Here is an 11,630-nt window from a genome sequence, read left to right on the forward strand (position 1 = left end):
ACAACCCCCCACCCGCCCCCCACAGGATCTTATAGCTTGGTAGGGGAGAAAGCCAACGAGTCCTTGGACACGGAGACCCGAGGGACCTGTATTCAGGGTCATCGTAGTGGTCCAAAGTGTGGGCACTGGAGACAGGCAGGGCAGGCCCACCCTGCATTTACTAGCCCTGTCACAGTCACCCCACCTCCAGAACCTCCATCTCATCCACAAGTGGGCAAGATGGGGGGGGTTGAACTTCAAGTGCATTCACGTGCAGGTGTGAGAGCGGGCTGGGGGTGGGCACTCAATAAATGGTCCCTATAAATAAAGTCACCAGAATGTGAAAACCCTTGAGTGAGCCCCTTAGAGTATAAGATGCAACTTTTTTTTTTTGCTTGTTTGTTCGTTTTTGTTTTAAACTGGGGATTGAACCCAGGGGCGCTGAGCTACTGAGCTACATTCCCAGCCCTTATTTATTTATTTATTTATTTATTTATTTTTAATTTTGAGACAGGGTCTTACTAAATTGCTGAGGCTTGCTCAGCCTCCAGAGCTGCTGGGATTAGGTATGTGCCACCACACCCAGCTGCTACATTCTTATATGTGTGTGTGTGTGTGTGTTTTAAAATTAGATTAAGAACACCTTTGCTTTCATAATCAGTCCATCACAAAAAGATGGAGAAAAGAGATCACTCTTCCCTGCTTTGCATGATGGAATGCCAGGCACTTAGAAAACATATCATTCTCCCAGCTGTCTAAAAAGTAGGATTTTTCAGGCTGGGGTTTTAGCTCAGTGGTAGAGGGTTGCCTCACATATGTGAGGTACTGGTTTTGAGCCTCAGCACCAATATAAATAAATGAATAAATAAAAGTATTGTGTCAATCTACAACTAAAAAAAAATTTAAAAACTGGGGATTTTCACAACCCATTTGCAGAGGAGGAAACTAATAAAGAGAGAGGTAAAGTAAATTTGCATACAGCTGAAGTTAAGTAAAGATGCCACAGTTAGTCAGTGGCTGGACTGCAATCAGAGCCAACTCCTGCCTGGCTGCAAAGTTCATGTTTCATGAAGCTCTTCCAATTCCATGGACCCGGGTGCAGTTGGCTCTGAGCACTGTGATTGCTGCCCCATGGGTTAATTCTTTGTTTTCCTGAAGTTTTCTCTGGTGGGTTGGCTCCAGGCACTTTCATGATGGTCTTTGACTTGGACCTCTCTGTCCTGGGACCTTTCTGTATCTCCAAGTCCATGGGCATCAGGCAAAGGGATCATGCAGATGAAAATCATCTGAGAAAAGACATGAATGAAATTCACACCTCCGATTGCAGACTCTGGGTCTGAACATTCACCCCTGTTTTTCCTTGGCCCATCAACTTGTCTCTTCAGCTGTGTTCACCACAGTCTCTGATGTCTGGGGTGCACTTTCCGGTTGTCCATGGGAACAACAAGAGCTGGAGGAAGCAGTAGGGCCGGGGGCTGGGAGAATAACGAAATGAGAGGCTTAGGGATTGCAAAGGCCTGGGGGAGACCAAGAGCCCCAGGCCTCAGCTCAGGTGCTTTTTATTTTAATAACAACAACTACCAGACCAGGCACAGTGGTGCATACCTGTAATCCTAGAGACTCAGGAGGCTGAGGCAAGAGGATCCCAAGTTTGAAGCCAGCCTTAGCAACTTTAGCAAAACCCAAAATAAAAAATGAAAAGGGCTGGGGGTGTGGCTCAGTAAGCACCCTTTGGGTTCAATCCCCAGTACCAAAAAAATAAAACCTTGTGCTTTGTGCCTGGCATTGTTTGAAGTGCTGTCCTCGTTTAATCTCTTCACAAGTATCTTCAATATGCACTCCTAGATAGGGTCCTAGGAAATGGGCACTCTGATTACCTCCATTTTATAGTCCTGGAATTGAGGCAAAGAGAGGATAAGTAGTTTGCCCAAGGTCACACATCTGGAAGGAAGGTGCTGGCATTAAAATCCAAGTTACTTTAATCCCCGAGTTAATAATACGTCTATTGCTTTTTGGCAGGAAGGGAGGGAGGGCAGTGGACAAGGGTTTTGCAGCCTTACAGCACAAACACCAAGGCCCCGAGAGGCTCTGTGCAGGCAGGCACTGTGCAGGTGCGTGTATTTGGAGTCGGCAGAGTTGGTTGACGTTGCAGATCCTCCCACCTCCTGGCCACATAACCTTGGCAAGCAACCTCATCCAGAAGTGCTCATTTCCTCATCTACGGAGCAGGAATAATAATTCTTTTCTCCTTGGTGTCGCTGTGAAGATGAAGTGCAGTCATCTTTGCCAAGCTGGCACATAATCAGAGCTCATGAGGGTTCACTGTTAGTATCATTATTACTGATACTGTGCAGATAGATTGTATTAACACACCATAATTGCTACATAGGAACCTGGAAACTCCAAGCCCCATCTTAGCAACACAGTGCCACTAGTCTCAAAACAAAGCAAAAATAAAAATGAAAACTTCATGTTGTCAAAGAGAAGGGACTATGAAAACAGGTATTAAAGGACCCCAAGAAATTAGGGATATTTTCCTCAATGCTTCCTCATTTTTTGGTAAATGTTTCTAAATGGAATAAATAAAGCATACATGGATACTCAACAATAGTTCTTTGGATATGTGAATGCAAAACACTCTAACTTGTTTTATTGGTTTATTCCATGGCTTAAAAATCATACTTTGTGGTGTGGACATTCTGCCCAAGAGTTCAAATGGCAGGCTTGTAACCTGTAACACTGCAACATTAACTCGATAAATGCAGAATTTACTTTTAGGGATCTGAGAAAATTTGCATTTAAGAAATTGGCTTTGTGGGCTAGAGCTGGGGCTCAGTGATAGAACTCTTGCCTAGCAACTGTGAGGCACTGAGTTTGATCCTCAGTAAATAAATAAAATAAAGGTTAAAAATGGCTTTGTATTTTATGACTGTTGCACCTGGATATATAAAATGGATTTAAAATATTATATGTTTATAATTTTATCAATGCCAGGAGGATCTTCCCCATCAAAAAAAAGGTGTCCATGACATACAGCTTCCTGGCTTTTTGTCACAAGTGGGTGCGTTGGCATTTGCATTTTGTGGCTACAACGGGAGAAATCTCTATAACTGGTGGTGATTTTTGTTGTGATTTGTGTCTACTGGAGCTTCTGGAAAGAAAGGGAGCACATGAAAGAGAGCCAGTTTCTGGATGGAAACCCACATTTGGCTTTGAAAAGGCAGTTAAGCCGCTAATGAGCCCTTGTTGGAATCTCAAGTCTGACCCTTGGAGGCTGATGATTTCCTAGGCTGATGCGCCTGTTTTTGAATGGGTCAATCTGGACTCTTAAGACTGTTGAGAAAGGAAGCTGTGCTTGTCATCTGGCCCTGGACCACAGCTGTCTGGCCCTACAGCCTGCCCGTGCTGCAGCTGAGGAAAAGCAGGGGTTGGCCTGGAACCCCGACTTCACACATCCTCACCGCCTGGACCAGGCTCCAGCCCGACACCTGCTGCCTTCTGTAGTGTGGAGTTCAGCCCCAGCTGGAGCCAGGCTGCCTGGAAGCAGAAGCAGGCCTAGAGTCTCGAACCCCCTCCTTCGCACAGGGAGTTTGCACCCAGTTTCCTCTGGACTTGGGCCTGCACCTTTTCCTTTTCTGATTTGCTTCATTCCCTTCCTCTGTTATATGCCATAGCCATGTCTGTTCTCGGAGCCCTGTGGCTCTCTCCACGTGGGCCATCAACTGGAAGGTGGTGTTGGGGACTCCACACAGTGCATCAGGGGCACTTCTGGGGTCTTGTAGCATTTTCTTTTTTCAATCTGGGTACTGTTTGCTGAGGGCATTTGAGTTTGTGATTATTCACCTAGCTGTTGAATTATGACAATGTTTTTTTTTCCCTGTAAATATACTAAATTTCAGTGAAAAATTTCAAATAAATATTACACACCAAGGGGACAAAAAATAGCTTAATTGAAAAAAAATTTTAACTTTTCTTTTATTCAGCAAACATTCAGTGCCTACCCTCTTTAATCAGGCATTGCACTGTGACCTTGGAAGAGGGATAGAAACCACAGCACCAATCCTCATCATTGTCTCTCAGCTTAACCAGGAGGCGAGGAAAGAGGACATTATGCTCAAGTTTGAGGGCTGGGGGTGTAGCCCTCAGTGATAGAGGGAGGACTTGTCTAGTATGTGCAAGGCCCTGGGTTCAATCCCCAGTATCAAAACAAAACCCAAACAAAAAGACCATTGACTATATGGTTAGGTTTTGTTCTGTCAGGGACCCATAGGTGCTAGGGCAGCACAGAGAAAGAGCTTCTAACTTGGTGCTTTGCCACTCCAGGGTGGCCACTACAGTGCCTACAGAAGCCAGACAGGAAATGGGAACGGTGTGGAGGGTGCTGGGAATGCCAGCCAACCGGAAGAGCATCTAGGCTTATAATTGCTTGAGCTGATTTTCTCCCCTTCAGGAAAAGCCACAAACCTTCATTTTTATGGGCGCTCCCTTTTTAAATACTGGAAATGAATTCAAATTTTTAAAAGCCAAACAAAACAACCTGCAAGACAAACTTGGCCATGACCTGCCAGTTTGCCAGGCATTCTTCCAACCAGCCATCCTCCCCCTGACCAAGAAATTGGAATGTCCACTGGGAGGTTGGTCCAGCAGTGAGCCAGCATCGTTGGCTGTGTTTGTGTGTGTTGCTTCTTGAACTTCACCACGTGTAGGAATCACCTGGGCAGCCTTGTTTAAAGGCAAATTCTGACCCTGTAGAGCAGGTAGAGCCTGAACAGTTGTCCTTGCCTTTCTAACGAGCTCCCAGGTGATGGTAATGCTGTCACTCCCTGCACTGAACTTCAAGTAGTTGCTCAGTAAACAGGGACGCAGAGGGAGCCATTATTTGAAGTGGGGGTATGTGGAGGATTTGCCATGAAAGGTGCATTAAAACAGGACAAGCATCCCGTTTTTACTTAGATTTCAGTTTGTTTACCCTGGGTTGGCAGAGAGCTGATGATGGCAGTCAGGTACTGTCCTAAGCCGCCTCTTTGTGCTGCCAGGTCTCTGGGCTTAAAGAGTCTCTATTCCAGGAGACGGGAGGCGGAGGGAGGAAGGTGTTAGGAAAAGCCACCGGGAGGAGGCGCGACTGAACTGCAGGAGCTTCCCCGGCCGCTGGAGGCAAACCCTAAACCAACTGTCCCCTCCCGGGCCTGGGTCTCCGCATCCCCACGCGAGGTAGGGTTTCCCAGGCTATCACACGTGCAGGCTGTCTGCGGATGCTGTCAATCAAGTTTTCTAAGGGGCTGGATACGGAATTAAAGGCGGCTGCGGCTCTGGTCACTCCCATGGTGCCGCGCGCCGGGCGGGTTTGGATTTTAAATCCCCGCGGCCAATCAGTGGCGCGTAGGCTTTTGTAACGTTCCCAGCGCCGCGTTTGAATTCGGGGAGGAGCGGAGCGGTGCAGAGCGGAGCGGAGCCTCTGCACCCATCCAGCCAGGTCTCCTGAGCAACTCTGGGAACATGAGTGCGGCGGCGACTGTGGGGAAGCTGGCGCGGGCACCAGCCGACCCTGGGAAAGTCGGGGTTCCGGCTGCTGGAGCCCCAGCGGCTGCTCCACTAGCGAAAGAGATCCCCGAGGTCTTAGTGGACCCACGTAGCCGGCGGCGCTATGTGCGGGGCCGCTTTTTGGGCAAAGGCGGCTTCGCCAAGTGTTTCGAGATCTCGGACGCAGACACCAAAGAGGTGTTTGCGGGCAAGATCGTGCCTAAGTCTTTGCTGCTTAAGCCGCACCAGAAAGAGAAGATGTCCATGGAGATCTCCATTCACCGCAGCCTGGCCCACCAGCATGTCGTAGGCTTCCACGGCTTTTTCGAGGACAACGATTTCGTGTTCGTGGTGTTGGAGCTCTGCCGCCGGAGGGTGAGTGTGGTTGCGGCGGGGGCCCTGGAGCTGCCTGGGGGCTCCGTTGGGGTGTCCGGACTTGGAGCTGCTGGGAAAGAGTTTCCCGGAAAGGGGCGCTTGGGACCCGGAGCTGCTGGAGGCTGCTGGAGAGTGGGTGCTGGGAACCCTCGAGCTGGGAATGGAAATGGGCCCCGCTCTGGGCTGCTGGCCTCTCGGAGCTGCTAGGAAGGAGGTTCCGGCCAAGTGGCCCAGTCCTGCTGCTGCTAGGAAAGGCGTCTCCTGGACGCGAAGTGTGCGTTGGGCGGTGCAGGAGCCCGGCGGCTGCTGAAGATTCCTGGGTCGGGGGCGCCGCGGGCCAGAGCTTCCGGAGTGGGCTGGGTCCGGGAGAGGGTGCTTGGGGACGAACTTCTGAGCTTCCGGAGAAGATCGGGAGCTTGGGGACTCGAGCTGCCCCAGGGGGGCTGGAGGAGGGACCGTAGGAAAGGGGGTGCTGCAGGCGACTGCAGGGTCCTGGAGAGGGCGCGGGCGGGGGAGGATCCGATGGGGAGAAACCTGCCCAGACTCTTCGGTCCGCCAGGGTCCGGGTTCGTCCAGGGCTCCTTTGCCAGGTAACCCTCAAGTCCGCCTCCCCTTCTCCTCCAGTCGCTCTTGGAGTTGCACAAGAGGCGGAAAGCGCTGACCGAGCCCGAGGCCCGCTACTACCTGCGGCAAATCGTCCTGGGCTGCCAGTACCTGCACCGAAACCGGGTGATTCACAGGGACCTCAAGCTGGGCAACCTCTTTCTGAACGAGAGTCTGGAGGTGAAAATAGGTGAGACGCTGCTCGGCCCGGAGGGGGCTCGACGCCACTGTTGTCATGGTGGGAATGAGCAGGCGCCTGGGGAGAGGGTATCAGGAGGCGAGGGAGGAAGAGGATTGTGGGAAGGCTGGGCTGCTGTCGCCTTTAGATGTCTCTTTAGAAGTTTAAAACGGAGCCCACAAGCCTGAGTCTGGCCTTCAAGATGCTTCATTTGTATGCCCCGACATGGTATCTTAGGAAAATAATTTGAATTTGTTTCTTATTTGGGAGAGGTGCTTCTGGAGTGCTGGGAGAGCACTCTACCACCTTGCTACCGGCCAGCCAGCTTCCATTTTTAAGATTTGGAGACATGGCCCGAAAATTTGGATTTGGAGCTTCTTTAAACTGGAAGCTCCTAAAAAGCAGGTGTGTCTCATAGATTCTCCCTCTGGCTTGCCCCTGTCCCCACCTCTCCCTGTCACTGCCTTACCAACTTGCTAAGCAGCTGTCTTAAAGGGTATTCCTTTAATCCCCAAAGGATTGTTCTGTCAATTCCCTTTTCTAAGAGGAGGGTTGAGAAAGGTCAGCAGGAGGCCCTGGTCCCTGTGGCCAGTGCAAGGGAGATTCTGGGTAAGCCTTCCTGCCCAGGAGGAGCAGAGGCTTGTGGGATCAAATGACTCTGTTGCTTGTGGGCAAGCCTGAGCCAGCTGTCTGCAGTGAGACTGGCATCTGAGTACCCCCTCTTCCTCCCTCTGTCCCAGGGGATTTTGGACTGGCAACCAAGGTGGAATATGATGGGGAGCGGAAGAAGACCCTGTGCGGGACTCCTAATTACATAGCTCCCGAGGTGCTGAGCAAGAAGGGGCACAGTTTCGAGGTGGATGTGTGGTCCATTGGGTGTATCATGTAAGTTGGGAGTTGGCTCTGGCCCTATTTGGCCTCAGAAGGAGCCCTTTGAGACATCCGCCTGGCTGCATTCATCCTGTGGATCCCTCTGCCTTGTGGAAAGGCTGCCCCCAGACAACACCTTACCATAGCTTTCCTCATCACTTGGATTCCCATGGCCTGGGCCTTAGCTTCAGGGAAGGGGCTGGAGGCCTCCACAACCTTGCCGTGGCCTCTGAGACCAGCAGCAACAGCAGCATCAGCTGAAAAGCTTGTTAGAAATTAAGAATCTCAGGACCCAGACTATACCTACCAAATTGGAATTTGGATGTTTCCTTTGCACAGTGAAGTTTTAGAAACTCTGATCAGCACGGGGTGGGAGGTGCCTTGATATCTGGATCAAGCCTAGCAGAGAAGGGTTAGTGGTGAGCAGAGGCCTGGGCTTTTTTAGGTGTAATCTGTGGTGTCGTTGTTGGCCTGGGTACTGGGGGGTTAGACGTCGGTTGTAGCAATGGCTTTCAGACTTCTTGGCAATGGAACTTTTTTTCAAATAAAACCGACAAACCTTCAGTACAGAGTTACTGAACATGGAGCTGCTCCTACAGGAGCAGGTAGTCCACCTACTGACCTGATGTAGATGGCCTGCAGCCTCAGGCCCTGGATCACTGCAGGCCAGAGGGGAACAATCCCTGGCCCACTGGAATCCAGGTCTGGTCACTTGTATTCTACTGAAGGCTCATCCTAGCTATTGATCTCGGGGCTGCTAAGCAGAGTGTGTCCAAAGGATGCCTACTCTTCCCTCTGGCCCTGAGGCTACTTCTGCATTTGCATTTTTGCCTGAGAGGCTTGTGCTGAATCTGACCTTGTGCTTACAGGTATACCTTGTTAGTGGGCAAACCACCTTTTGAGACATCTTGCCTAAAAGAGACCTACCTCCGGATCAAGAAGAATGAATACAGTATTCCCAAGGTGACTAACAACACTTTAAAATTAAATTTATTTTTCTCCAGAAGCTACTTACTGAGCCCAACTCTATACTGAGGACAGAGATAGGTCTAGGGGTCCACGGAGCTATAGGGGATGTTTATCTGATGTTGCCTCCAGAACTTGATGCGTATGTACATGTAAGCATTTTTTTTTCTAGTGGAAGTTTGTAGATTATTGAAAGTAGGTAGAAAAGCTATGTAAAAAGAAGGGAAAAATTACAGGAGACAATCAGGCAGATGGGTTCATGCTTTGGAAATGGACCAGCTTAATTCAAATGGACTCTTCTGCTTAGCATCCAGGTCACTCCTGGCCAGTGTCTTGACTCTGCTGAGTTTCCCATTAATAAGGTGGAGGGACTGCCTCTGGAGCTTCTCGAAGAGTACTTGCATCCAGTAAGCACTCACTGAATTGTGAGCCACTGTGAATCCAAGGGCTTTGCAATGGCAAAATGGTGTCCAATTTTCACAGCCACTGGCACAAGTTTGTTTAAAGGAATAGCCTGTTTCAGAGGCTGGCACCTAGCCATTTGGTGTCCTCAACTTGTGACTTGCTGTCTTCAAACAATCGTACTCGCCACTTAAGTCCACCCTTGTTGAGTCACAAAGAGTTCATTATTAGAAAGACAGCAAGGAATGACCCAAGGTGACCAGATTCCATGGGTGGGAGTACATCTCCACCTCTTGCTGGGTGTGTATTCTTAGGCAAGGCCCTCACCCTCTCTGTGCCTCTTGTGCCTCTGTGTGCCTCAGTGTCCTCATCCCTACGCCCAGATGTTTTTGTGAGGGCAAATGAGTTAATAGACAGGAAGCACTTGGAACACTTTCCTGGTACATAGTAAGTGCAGAATCAGTGCTAAGCCCTTCCTGTGCATTGGCCCTGTGCTAGATTGTATCCCATTGAATGTTCTCAGTGGGGCTCCAGGCTTGGGGCTGTGTTCCCATTTTACAGATGCAGATGCAAAGGCATTAGAAAGTCCAGATTACTTGTCAAGCTGGTACTAAAGGCCAAAGCTGAGATCTATGTGCAGGTCTTCGAACCTCAAGGCCTGTTCTTCAGTGCTCCTCTAGTGGTGAACAACTTTAAGTGTATAAGGGCAAGTTCAGGAGAGAAATTATGCCAAGTTAACCCTGAGTCTCAAGGGGAAGGAAACAGTCATACTCGCCACTTAAGCCCACCCTTGTTGAGTCAGCAAAGCTGATCGTGGAGAACTTGGCATTGCTCTGGACTGCTGACCTGTGGCATCCTTGAGACTAGGGGCCTGTCTACACGTGGGCTGGTCCTGCAGGCCACCGTGGCAGTGCTGCATGTGGGGTCCCTGTCACCTCCTGCTTAAGGCTTGTGCTCTCTGTTCCAGCACATCAACCCTGTGGCTGCCTCCCTCATCCAAAAGATGCTCCAGACGGATCCCACTGCCCGCCCCACCATTCACGAGCTGCTCGATGACGAGTTCTTCACTTCTGGCTACATCCCTGTCCGTCTCCCCATCACATGCCTCACCATCCCACCAAGGTTTTCAATTGCGCCCAGCAGCCTTGACCCCAGTAACCGGAAGCCTCTCACGGTCCTCAATAAAGGTAAGCACTGGTCAGGGTGAGCCAGCAGAGCCCAGGATTTAGAGGCATAGACAGCTTGCTGTTTGGCCTCCAGACCTCAGGTGTGGCATGGGACTGGCCCCGATCCAGAAGGACCTGGTGTCCTCCTGCCCCAGGGCTCTATCAGGAAAGCAGACCTTACACAACTTGGCTGGATCAGGGTGTTGGGCTCAAGAAGAAAATGGCTGAGCCCAAAAGCCTGAAAAATACTTTTGGATCACTTTGAAAAGTTCCCATGATCACTCTTGCATGGTTCATTGAGAAAATATGAAACATTTCACATATACACCTAGGACATAATGCAGTAGACCCCCTGGACCCACCACTTAACACTCGCACAGATCTTGAAACATTTGCTTCATCTACTTGGTGGTTCCTTTGAAGTGTTTTTAAAGTGAACTCTAGCACTCCACCATTTACCCCTAAAACTTCAGTATGCGTCTTCAGTATGCGTCTCTTTAAAAGGATGGACATTTTCTTACAAAACCACACGCCATCACAGAGACTGTCTTTGCTGGGTCCTGTCAGAGGGTGGAGTTAGGAAATGCATATTTGAGGGGAAACCTCGTGTTTATGATATTTCTGATTTTATCATCTTAATGTTTTATTTTTATATTGATCAAGCTTATGAAAAGGTGGTAGATAGGACTAACTCCTATACTTTCCTTTTCCCCAGATCCACCAATTACATTTTTTCCATATTTGCTTTGTCAGTCTCTCTCCATGTATCTTTTCCTTTTTATTCTGAGCCATTTGAAAATATCTCATATACATCTTGTCCATTGCCCTTAATAGTTAACTGTATAGTTCCTAAAAACAGCGTCTTTTACTAACCACGGTACCTGGCAGACACCATTATCAAGTTCAAGCCTTTGAACATGGATCCAATGTTGCCCCCCACCCCCAAATGTCATCTTATAACACTTGTCTTCTCCACTTTGGAGTTAATGTTTTTCTTTGGTTAATTTAAGTGTCTGATTCAGACAGAAATGTGTTATATATATATTTTTTTACTTCTGATTTTTATACTTGGATGTATTTCTTAAGTTGAAAATCTTAACATAGTCCCAAATTTTGACATATATAAAGTGGTTCCAATGTTCTAAAGTTCTGCTTTGCTTAAACTATCCTTTGTGAAATATATTTTTTTAAAAGTAGCTTGAAATACTTTGTTTCTCTGTGTGGATATGTCACCATTTTAATACAGAACTTAGAACTATTTCAGTTTTTGGCTTTTAGGGATTACTTGCTTGCTTTTAAAACTTTTTGGAATTAATTTGGGGCCTACGTAGAAGAGTTACAAAATAAAATAAAGCAGAGTCCCATAAGCTCTTCATCCAGTTTCCTCAAATGTCAGACTCTCGCTTAACCATGAAACAGTTATCAAAACTGAGACATTAGGGCTGGGATTGTGGCTCAGTGGTAGAGCGCTCGCCTAGCACAGGTGGGACCCAGGTTCGATTCTCAGTACCACATTAAAAAAAAAATTTTTTTTTAAAAAGGCATTGTGTTGTGTCCATCTACCAAAAAAA

The 11,630-nt window shown here is 48.5% G+C and overlaps 2 protein-coding genes across 3 annotated transcripts in view; both read left to right on the plus strand.

The window, feature by feature from the left end:
- The window catches only part of Dctn5 (dynactin subunit 5), a 30,733-nt gene extending 27,579 nt beyond the window's left edge, over nt 1-3,154 (plus strand). The window contains exon 6 of the mRNA XM_048789665.1: nt 2,974-3,154. Coding sequence (XP_048645622.1) covers nt 2,974-3,008 — 35 coding nt within the window. The 3' untranslated portion in view covers nt 3,009-3,154. The remainder of the gene's footprint in view (nt 1-2,973) is intronic.
- An 839-nt stretch (nt 3,155-3,993) lies between these two features.
- The window catches only part of Plk1 (polo like kinase 1), a 12,558-nt gene continuing 4,921 nt past the window's right edge, over nt 3,994-11,630 (plus strand). For both annotated transcript variants that reach the window (XM_015491176.2, XM_048789664.1), the window contains exons 1-5: nt 3,994-5,874; nt 6,499-6,667; nt 7,396-7,540; nt 8,395-8,488; nt 9,861-10,080. In XM_015491176.2, the coding sequence (XP_015346662.1) occupies nt 5,476-5,874; nt 6,499-6,667; nt 7,396-7,540; nt 8,395-8,488; nt 9,861-10,080 (1,027 nt within the window). In that variant the 5' untranslated portion in view covers nt 3,994-5,475. The remainder of the gene's footprint in view (nt 5,875-6,498; nt 6,668-7,395; nt 7,541-8,394; nt 8,489-9,860; nt 10,081-11,630) is intronic.

This window comes from Marmota marmota, unplaced genomic scaffold, assembly GCF_001458135.2.
Source record: "Marmota marmota marmota unplaced genomic scaffold, marMar, whole genome shotgun sequence".
NCBI lineage: Eukaryota > Metazoa > Chordata > Mammalia > Rodentia > Sciuridae > Marmota > Marmota marmota.